The sequence below is a fragment of the Pseudophryne corroboree genome, chromosome 7 (genome assembly GCF_028390025.1).
Source record: "Pseudophryne corroboree isolate aPseCor3 chromosome 7, aPseCor3.hap2, whole genome shotgun sequence".
NCBI lineage: Eukaryota > Metazoa > Chordata > Amphibia > Anura > Myobatrachidae > Pseudophryne > Pseudophryne corroboree.
Window position 1 is genome coordinate 177,269,777 of NC_086450.1, and position 11,111 is coordinate 177,280,887.

General features: G+C 43.0%; 1 protein-coding gene across 2 annotated transcripts in view; it reads left to right on the top strand.

Moving 5' to 3' along the window:
* The window catches only part of STK11IP (serine/threonine kinase 11 interacting protein), a 210,636-nt gene extending 199,745 nt beyond the window's left edge, over positions 1-10,891 (top strand). For both annotated transcript variants that reach the window (XM_063933797.1, XM_063933796.1), the window contains exons 25-26: positions 2,512-2,828; positions 10,480-10,891. In XM_063933797.1, the coding sequence (XP_063789867.1) occupies positions 2,512-2,828; positions 10,480-10,641 (479 nt within the window). In that variant the 3' untranslated portion in view covers positions 10,642-10,891. The remainder of the gene's footprint in view (positions 1-2,511; positions 2,829-10,479) is intronic.
* Positions 10,892-11,111: the final 220 nt, after the last annotated feature.

An 11,111-nucleotide genomic window follows, 5' to 3' on the forward strand; every position in this document is an offset into this window, starting at 1 on the left:
AATCTGTACTCTAGCTGCCTTCCCTGCTATAATCTACTGACAAGTAATAACAGGATGTTCATCAGTGAATGTGTTGCTGTCGTCTTATGTGTGTGCATTATCTAAGTAACAGAAAATATATCAGTGCTTTATATCAGCTTTCTATGAGGCAGTGGCTGCACCTGGCAGCTTGCTACAACTAGATTGAAAGCTCTTATTAGCATTCCCCTCTCTCCATTTTTGTTTCCAAATAGTGTTCTTGTATTCAGTGTTTGTTTCTTACCACTGTACAGTGTGTGGGAAAATAACCTACTTTAATAAAGGTTGTAACCTCTTCACTGCTGCCTATTTTGGCACTTTTTGGGCTGTCACATTAATGCATCAGCATTTACTTATGCAGTTCCAATACAATTTATGGGGTATATTCAATTGAAGTCGAAAACTGCCGTCTGTCGAAAAGACGGCAGTTTTCGACTTTTTAAGGTCGAATCCTGATTCGACCTATTCAATATTTTCCTGCCGATCCACGTGCTTGTGGCCGCTTTTGGCCCCCTTTTCGACCATCTCAGTCCGACATCAAAATTGTGTCGGACTGAGATACGGACCCAGAGGAGGAGAGAGGGGGGGGACTTTGAAAAAGTCGAATTAAGATGGGATTGAATAGGGGTTGTCGGATCCATTCCGACAAATACATGTCGGAATGGATCCGACTTTAATTGAATATACACCTATACCTTTTTTTTTTGTAAAAGGATTTAGAATTTCCCTAGAGTAGCAATATATTTTTCTTCAAACCAAAAAACCAATCTAGCAAGACAGTAACTTAAAGCAAATGTGTGCAGTTTTGTGTTTGTAAACACCACCAAGAATACTTTGGGATATGGTCATTAGGTCGACCACTGTTGGTCAACATGGAAAAAGGTCGACATGAGGTTTTCAAACATTTTTTGCGTTTTTAGAACTTTTTCATACTTTACGTTCCACGTGGACTACTATTGGGAACGGTAACCTGTGCCGAGCGCAGTGGTAGTGGATCGAGGCACCTTGCCCGAAGCATGGCGAGCCATGTGAGGGGACACGGTGCACTAATTGGGGTTCCCCGTCACTTTACGAAGAAAACAACACCAAAAACAGTGGGGGAAAAAAACTCATGTCGATCTATTGACCATGTCGACCAGTAGTGGTCAACCTAATGACTGTCAACTTAAGTGTGGTCGACCTAATGACCCATACCCGAATACCTTTTGGTTATTGCTTTCGCATTAATCCACCTCTACAAAATAGCAAATAGTCAAATTCTACACACAGCTTTTTATTTTTTTTAAAAATAGCATTTGAAAACTAAAATACATTTTCCTTTCTTTTTTCGTGTTTGAATGAAATGCAGAAATGTGTAGGAACAATAATGGTAGACCAACGTGACCCACCATTTAAAACAGTCAACCTGGGACAAACCCAAATGAGTAAAACTCTGTGTTTTATTAATGCCAGGCTAGGACAGATCTGGGCATTGGAATTTTACCATATCTGAATGTCCTCATTTCTTTTGTAGTGATCACTAGACTATGAGATTGCGCAAGTTAAGTGCCCTCCCCCATCCGTCTGCAGTGCATGCTGATATTGTCATCAGACCATAAGCATTTGAAAGATGGGACTCTCCTCTTTCAAATAAGGGTGCCCTTGAGATTATTGAAGCCTGGAAGTAGGAAATACAGTATTCCCCATGGCTGCACTTAATAATGATTTCTGTGGTGTAGTGGTGTTCCCTGGTGATCATACATATCACCAGGCATGAACTTCTCAGGGTTTACACCATTTGAAAGAGGGGACTTCCTTAAAACTTCTACACTATAAACTATTTTGCTTAGAGACCGCCTTTGATGTCATGGAAACAGCCTTGTTCTTACTATTCTTTGTTGTACTTGAACAGATGAAGCAACCACAATTTGAACTAAACTGTCATAGCAGTCACACTCTTTGACTCTTTTTTATTTTTTTTAATTTAAATAATTGGGCTTTGTAGAGGATGTAACATAGCCATAAAGAAACTACAAGCCGCATTTAGGGCTACCTTAATCTTAAACACAAACACTAATACCTGAAACCTTCACAATTAATCCTACTAGCCTATCACTAACACCCCAACCCTTACTCCAAACCCTGACCCTAATAGTCTAACGCTAATACCCTAACTGAACCCCTAATCCTTATAACTGCACCCAAAAAGGAAAGACTGGATGGGCCAAATGGTTGTTATGTGCCGTCAAATTCTATGTAGCTGCAAATCAACTCGCACACACTGGAGCAGATGTATTAAGCCTGGAGAAGTGATAAAGCAGTGATAAAAAAGTTATAAGTGGAAAGTGATAATGCACCAGCCAATCAGCTCCTAACTGTAATTTTTCAAACCTGTAATGATTGGCTGGTGCATTATCACCTTCCACTTATCACTTCTTTGTTAAGTTGTTACATTTTATGCCTTATTTTTAATTTGTCACTTTGTTTAATGATTTCTGTTTGATCTTCTTTTAGAGGATGTTGGAACTGATAAAGCTGTTGATGCCTGTGCTAATTCAGATCTGGCTCCGCGTAACACAGCATCTCCTCTGGCTTTGGCTCAGGGTGCTGCTAAAGCTGCTCCAATATCTTTGCTGCTTACTCACACTCATATGTACCTACTAGAGGAAACACACCAGTGGCTTCATATGCCTCAACCTGCTGATGAAGGATCTTCCCAGGAACTACCAGAGAGAGTGAAGCTCAAAGAGAAACAGGCAATCAGAAGCATCAGCTCTGTACATTTATTCCGCTCAGCACCATTGCACCTCCGTATCTGGCTCTATAATGAGGTATGATGCTCCAAATTACTCAACAGTCTATGGGCAAGATGTTCTAATACTTGGATTGTGATAAAGTAGCGAGAGATAAAGTACCAGCCTCCAAACATTCATACTGATAAAGGCCAGAAGAATGTAGTTAAGATGGTGCCTGACTGCACTGGTGCTGCAGCTATCCAGTCAGGTGACTGTTTCAATACACACTTCCAGTTCCTTTCTAGGAAGATATCAGTGCCTTCATACAGCAAGGTCTTACTGTCTAGCATCTAAGCCATCTGGGTAAGGCTATTGTAACCCTATTGAATCAAGACGCATCAATGCCTAGAAAGTCAATTCAAACACGCAGCTGGCTGAAGAGATTCCCAACAAAACACCTACCAGATGAGGTATCTGAAGTGAGCAGAATTAAGAGTGGCTTTTGCAATACTGATAAAACCAAATTAAAGTCCCAAGGAACTACCTAAATAATATAAGGCAGTTGGACATGGAACACAAGTTCTGTAAAAGAACATGGAAAGAGCAAGAACTGTACCTTCAGTGACATCTGCTTTAATAAGGGACAAAGACCAGCATTACTGCTTCCTATCGCAGGAGACTGGCATACATCATCACCATGGTCCATTTGCCCATGGGCAGGATCCAGCATTGGCAGAGGTAGTGTATTTTCAGCCACCAGAAGAACTGGCTTGCCAGATGACGATGCTCTCTTGATCATTGGGTGGGAAGCAGAGTATGAAGGATCTGTGAATGGAAGCATGCAAATGGAACCACCTTGAAGCAAAACAGTATTCTCCCCTAGCAACTGCAGCTGACACTCTGGTGCAAGCCAGGAGCACTGGCATATGTCGCAGGATGAAATGATTAGGTTTCAAGGAATAAGTCCATGAATTTTAGATGCTATGAAGGGAACAAGCAGGACTTGGTGTAATTTATTGCAGAAATTTGCCTCCAGTGTTTGAGTTGTCATTGGGATGATCAGCAGATCGTCCAGGTATGGAATAACAAACACCCCAGTTTGGGTGGGGATGGGTCCAGTCATGCGGACTGCTTGTTGGCAGGCTTGGGGCCGCAACGTCTGCCCTGTCCAGACTGACTGCCCCTTTAGTGACCATCCACTAGTTTGACTGGAGACCCATAAGGGCCAAAACCACTAGTTCTTTGGTTTCACCATCTTGAACAGAAGGAAATTTGCTGTAATGATATATTGTCCTTCTTCAAAAAGGACAGATGGAGCAAAGGCCTACATTTAAGTAGATTTAAATTTAAGCATTTAAGTCAAAGTCTAAATTTAAGCATTTAAGTCAAAGCAGATATTGGGGTCAAGCCAAGAACTACATCCATGAGCATATCGCCCACATAAAACAGGAGATCCATGGTATAGCACCAGTGGAAGCAGTTCATATTGCAAAGATCTATATTGCAACCTAAAACCTACCCATTTCCCCTACCTTTTTCTGCCTTGGCAGCCAAAACAGAAGATAAGACCAACTGAAGAGAAGCCCTAGCAGTAACAAAAGTAGATTTGGCCGTCCCCTCACACTTCTATCTGGACCTGAACCTTTAAGCCTGTGTCAAACAAGGAATTGAATTGATGAAAGCTCTGGCAAGCCAAGGTGGAATTTTCCATTTACTCAACTCATCAGGAGCAAAAGGGTATGCAGAAGCAAAGGGACATGGAGCCTAATTCAGACCTGATCGCAGCAGCAACTTTGTTAGCTAATGGACAAAACCATGGGGGTAATTCTGAGTTGATCGCAGCAGAAAGTTTGTTAGCAATTGGGCAAAACCATGTGCACTGCAGGTGGGACAGATATAACATTTGCAGAGAGAGTTAGATTTGGGTGGGTTATTTTGTTTCTGTGCAGGGTAAATACTGGCTGCTTTATTTTTACACTGCAATTTAGATTGCAGATTGAACACACCACACCCAAATCTAACTCTCTCTGCACATGTTATATCTGCCTCCCCTGCAGTGCACATGCTTTTGCCCAATTGCTAAAAAGTTTTCTGCTGCGATCAACTTGGAATTAACCCCCATGTGCATGGCAGGTGGGGCATATATAATGTGCAGCAAGAGTTAGATTTGGGTGGGTTATATGGATTCTGTGCAGGGAAAATACTGGCTGCTTTACTTTTACACTGCAATTTAGATTTCAGTTTGAACACACCCCACTCAAATCTAACTCTCTCTGCACATGTCATATCTGTTTCCCTGCAGTGCATATGGGGGGTCATTCCGAGTTGATCATAGCTGTGCTAAATTTAGCACAGCTACGATCATCTTCCCAGACATGCGGGGGGACGCCCAGCACAGGGCTAGTCCGCCCGCATGTCAGTCCGGGCCCCTCCCCCACACAAGTACAAAAGCATCACACAGCGGCGATGCTTTTGTACTTGAAGAGTAACTCCCGGCCAGCGCAGCTCCTCCGGCTGTCCGGGAGTTACTCGTCGCTGCCCTGGGTCCCAGCGGCTGCGTGTGACGTCACGCAGCCGCTGCGGCCCGCTGCCCCCCCCCCCCCCCTCCCGCGCGTTGGCCGGACCATGCCCCCTCCCGCCCATTGAACGCCTCTGCCTGTCAATCATGCGCAGTTCCGACCCAATCGCTGCACTGCGAACAACTGCAGCATGCGATCGGGTCGGAATGACCCCCTATGGTTTTGCCCATTATCTAACAAATTTGCTGCCGCGATCAGGTCTGAATTAGGCCCATGGCTCCTGTTATGGCCTATCCAGGTTTAGCCATGCCTCTCCCAAGAGAAGTCAAGTGGGAAATGGATGGAAAATGCACAGTCTGCTTCTTCTTTCTTTTAAGGAATACACATAGGTAACTATGGGTTCCATTGGGTCCTTAAAGTCCAAGGCCTGACAGATTAGTCAAATCTAATCACTAATGCCTGGCACATCTTCCTATTCCCAGAATCTTCAAAATTCACATCCCTCTGGACCTCACCCTTCTCCACCAGAAAAAGGTCAGAATCGGACTCTCCTTGGAAGAACACATGTGGAGCACCTTGGTGCTCGTGGTCCCTAGCAATGTTGGCTTCACTCAGTCTGTCCAACAAAGAAGATATTAAGGCACACAGGGGCTCATTCAGGTGCTGTTGCGAAGTGGCTATTGTACTGACATCGGTCGCTGTTTTCTTACTGCACATGCGTCTGAGCTGCAGTGCGAGTGCATTGAGATGGTGGTTTTACAGAGGAATTAGTTGCAAAATGAGTGACAGAAAGACAGCGTTTGGGGGGTGAGAATGGAGAGTGTTTGGGTAAAGTTCAGATGCCGTTTTGTGGGCGGCCAACTATTAGAAGTTATGATCTTATTTGCTACTGGAGAACCCTCAGCATCCCGGGAGAGCAGTTCAGCCTGCACGTCTTCAGAGGCACTCAAGACTCTCCGATATGACCTGATTTGCAACGATGGTACTGATGTATCAGCAATTATACGCAGTCATTTGGAAATTATGTGATAATAGTGGGTGTCCCTATACTTAGGTTAGCTTCTGCCCATATTAGCATATAGTCGAAATTGCACACCCCAAAAGATAGCAACCGTAACGGCAAGTACAGCCGCACCTGAATGAGCCTCACTGTCTGTCCAGTGAAGAAGATATTAAGGTCTTCTGCCTGGATGACAACCTTAGGGGGTTCACGTGGTGACTGGGAGACAGGGGAGAGAGAAAGTACACTGTAGCTCCTCCTCCTAAAAAAGTAGAATGAGAAGTTTGGTGCTTCTGTGCAGTCAGACATAATACAAAAAGAAACACAGACACCAAAACACAGAATATAATCAAAACCGATGATGAAGCAGCAGAGAAACTTGACAGAAACCAATGAGCTGTAGAACACGCCTTAGTATAGAGAGAACTAGTAGATCGAGAATTACTACAGTGCTGCAAGAAGTTAACAAAAGGGCAGGCAGACTCAATAACCAAATAAAAAGTCCCTGCAAGAGAAAGTGTATACTACCAGCCTGTGCTTAATAAGAATACAGAAGAAGACATACAGCACTCCCACAATCAGACGGCCACAGAGAAAAGTAAAAGAAAAATCCTCCGCAGTAACTAGATAGCTTCCATAACACTGCCGCTGGGTCGAGTTTTAGGCAAAGATCCACCCTCTAGGCACAGAACAGTCTGGCACCTCCTGTAGGACAGCTTTAACCCAGTGGAGATCCTGTAAGCAGGACACAACCACCAGGGGGAAAGACAGTCTCCATGAGAAAGACGTGGCTGCTTTCCCTGCATTTCCCAAGTTTGCTGTGCAACAACACCTCTTGCAGTTGAAAACACTGACCAGGTAACCTGCTCTGGGAGTGAGGAGAACCACAGGAGCAGTCATGGCAGATTAAGTAATATGAGCAGCCCTCATTGCCCTTTCCAGTGGATTTTGTACAGAGAACTCTTCACATGAAATTTAGAAGATCAAATGAATTAAGTATTAAATAAAGTTGCCATTTACAAGGATACTCCAGCAGCCAAAGAAAATGGTGCCCAGCTCCTTGGGCACAAAATAAAAACCAGTATCTGATTGTCTTCTTAGGGCCTGATGGAATTTAGAGGGAGAGGTTGTAGCTACCAACAGATTTAGGCGCTTGGGGTTAGAAGCTTGATCAGAGATTAGAAATATGTTGGGCAGTGTAGAGAGCCTTTCAATGCAGGTGGTATGTGGCCTTATGTGAGGAAGTTGTTGGGCATATTAGACTTACACCACTGACGTTCTGTTTTACAAGAGTTTTTGTAGATGTAGGGGGGAATGTAATAGGATGTGAGAATCAGAAAGTGAGAGATTTTGGGAGAGCTCTCCTGTTTTTTTAAAGTAGCAATCATTTTAATGGCAAAACCAGGTTGGTTTTGCCATGTAAATGATTGCTACTTTAAAAAAACAGGAGAGCCCTCCCAAAATCTCTCACTTTCTGATTCTAACACCCTATAACATTCCCCCCGTAATGCCATGGCTGACCTCTAAGTCAAAGTAGAGTGTGAGGAGTAGCTGGAGCCACCTCATCAAGGGCTGCTTCTATGGTTGGGTTAAGATATGGAACAGCAGTGTCCATAAAAGTGAATGTAGAAATTGGTGACTAACATGGCTCTGGGTTTTAGGAGGTTGGTAGAATTTAACAGTGAGCTTGAAGTAATGGAGGAATATGCAGGTGTAAGCTTGTGCTTTAAAAGAGAGAAATTAGTATTAAATCAGAAACCGAGCATGTTCTAGTGAGTACAAGATCAAGGCAGTGGCCATTCTCATAAGAAGAAGGGGGTCCAGTCACATTTTCAACAGTTACTATGTCGATATTCATAATGTTGACACCACAATGTTAATATTAGAATGTGGAAATGTTTCAACATCCCAGTGTCAACAACCCAGTGTTTTTACCTGAAATGTTGACATTCTCAGAATGCCAACATTTAGACTTGGGGGGGGGGGGATTAGGGTTAGAGAGAGAGCGCGTAAAAATAATTGCCAAAACCAGCACTTCTTCAGATGTCTGCCCAGAAGTTACGGTCACCAGGACCAGGTTAAGGACAGCTGAGCATGCCGACATTCTCATATCGACATGACGACCTAACATACCACACCCGAGAGAAAGAGTCCACTGGTGGAGGCCAAGTACAGAATTCGGAGGGAGTAGTTTGGGACAACATAACAGAAAAAAATCTGGAAGCTCGCTCATGATGATGGTAGGGATGTCATAGGATAAGAAATGAGTTGGGCATAGAAATGGCTCTCTTGTTTCATACCATTACAGAATCAACAATAGAAATAATTCAGAAGCCACGCCGCATAGTGGCTTGTCTAGATGATCTTACGTTAGAATTTGCAGAATACTTTTAATACCTTTTCTTTCTATGCAGTTATATTTATTTATCTTGACAGCTCAACCTAACGCTCAAGGCTTAATAGAGAGACTTGCTGCTCTCCTGATAACACAAATTCAGAACTCATGCTCATTAGAGAGAGAGAGATAACAACATAGGAAATGGATAGGGGGAGGTTGCATAGTAGTGATTACATCCAGGGAGGTTGCACTGCTGGACATGGAAAATATTTCTAATTAACATGGTTCCTGAGTATGTGTTGCATTCTTAAATCATTTTTTAGCACAAAAAATTAGAACACAGCTGTATAGTGGTCTCCAGGCAAAGTTGCACACTGTAATGGGTGAAATGACCAACTGCTGTAGATACATGGAGTCAGGATTTCAAAGATTTTGTGACACCAATTATTTTATTGTTCAAAATTTAAAATGAGCATATGGCTCAACGTTTGGCTGTGCTGGATCCAGCCATATCTCGCAAGGGAACTTTTGTCGGTAGTCTAACCATGATGCCATTTCATCAGTGTTGACATGAATGTTGGCCTGGTCAATACCATTATTGCGGGCATGTCAACATTATGACCATGTCAACATTCTCATGTCGACAAAGCATAGCACACCCAAAATACAGAAGAATATGTATTGCCCTTTATTTGCAAGTACCTGAGATAGGTTGACTGATGCCGCTCCCTTTTCACATAATTTGATAGTGAAGTCTGTTACTTAAATAGCCACTTAATACTGTTATAATGGGTTTAAACTTGTTTCTTTTGTTTCTTTGTTGTTGAGAACTTGGAGATTCCGTTTAATGCATGCCACATGACTAGTCGGTAACTGTTTGCATGTTATTATTAATAGTTAGTATCATAGTGCTAGAATATTCTATTCACTTTACAATTGGGAACACACAGTAGTAAAACAAGATTGGGTAATAACAGACAGGCAAAGCGGTAAGAGGACCCTGCTCGCAAGCTTACTATCTTTAAAGGAATTGGCAATCATACACAAGGATAGGTGCTACCTATTACGTATCAGTCTAGCCATATTGCAGAGGTTCTTGGTGGGCTGTATGATTCAGTGAAGCAAGAATGTTGGCCAAGGGTCTGGAGAATGTGAAAGTGAAGAAAGGAAATGTGTAAAGTTATGAGTGGACTGAATAGAGGGGATATAATTGGGTTTCATATCCTATGGAGGTTATGTGGGTGGTTCTACAATTTGATAAGCTTGTCTGAAGAGGTAAGTTTTCAGGGAACGCTTGAAGGTTTGGAGACTAGAGGAAAGTCTTATTGTGTGTATGGGTGCGCATTCCACAAAGTGGGTGGGAGTCCTGTAACCGTGAATCGGAGCAGGTAATGTGTGTGGATGAGAAACGCAGATCTTGTGCAGAGCGGAGGTTGGGTTGGGAGATATTTTGAGATAAGAGAAGTATGTTGGTGTAGTTTGGTTAATAGCTTTATGTGTACGTAACCAGTGGAGGGACTGGCAGAGCAGCAGACGATGAACCTTTAGCGAGGAAGATCAGCCCCATACCTGCGTTCAAAATGGATTGTAGTGGTGAAAGTCTGTTATGGGGACCAGTAATGAGACTATTACAATAATCAATGCTGGAGATAATAAATACAAGAATTAGAGGTTTTGCAGTGTCTTGTGTAAGATATAGTTATATTCTGGAGATGTTTTTTCGATGCATGTAGCATGATTTGGAGACAGAGTGAATGTGGGGAACAAAGGACAGTTCAGAGTCAAGGATTACACCTAGGCAGCGAGCTTGTGGGAAAGGGCTGACTGCTGAGTTAACAACCGTGATAGAGATGTTAGGTTGGTAACTACTTGCTTTTTTATCTTTTACAGATGCAGCAGAAAGAAAGCGCTTGGCTTCTATGGATGGAGGACCCAGAGCTACCTCAAGAGATCGTACAGTGGCTCACAGTCCCGTGGGAAGCTGAGTACCACATACACTTCAACCAGTTTATCCATGATACACTGGAGTCCTATTCTCCTTGTACCAGGTAGACCTTGTAATCAGAATTACTCTGGCACAGCGGGATTGTGTTCAGTGGACGTAATGTGTGGTGACAGGCTGGTGTTCCTGGATACCTACAGATGTGTCTCACAAGAGGTGAGGGATCCGTCTTCGGGAACGTGTATTGGGACACAGGCAGAGGAAAGAGCGTTGGAAGATTTTGCACTTTTTTTTGTTGTTGTCATTGCAGAAAATTTCTTGTTTTAAAAATATGTAAAATAAAGTTTCTACCCCGTTTTAGAGCATCTCCTGTAAAACACAGATTGTGTGCTGTCTACACCAATTTTACCCAGGTCAGCTGAAGTAATAGTATGTCCACACCTGCAGCACATGGAACAGAAGAGGAGGAGGATGTTTGCGGTACAGGCTGAGTACTTATTACTATAATGGCAGGGAGGAGGTTAGAGCGGATTTACATAATATATCTGTATAGACACCAATCGGACATTTGTTTTCAGCG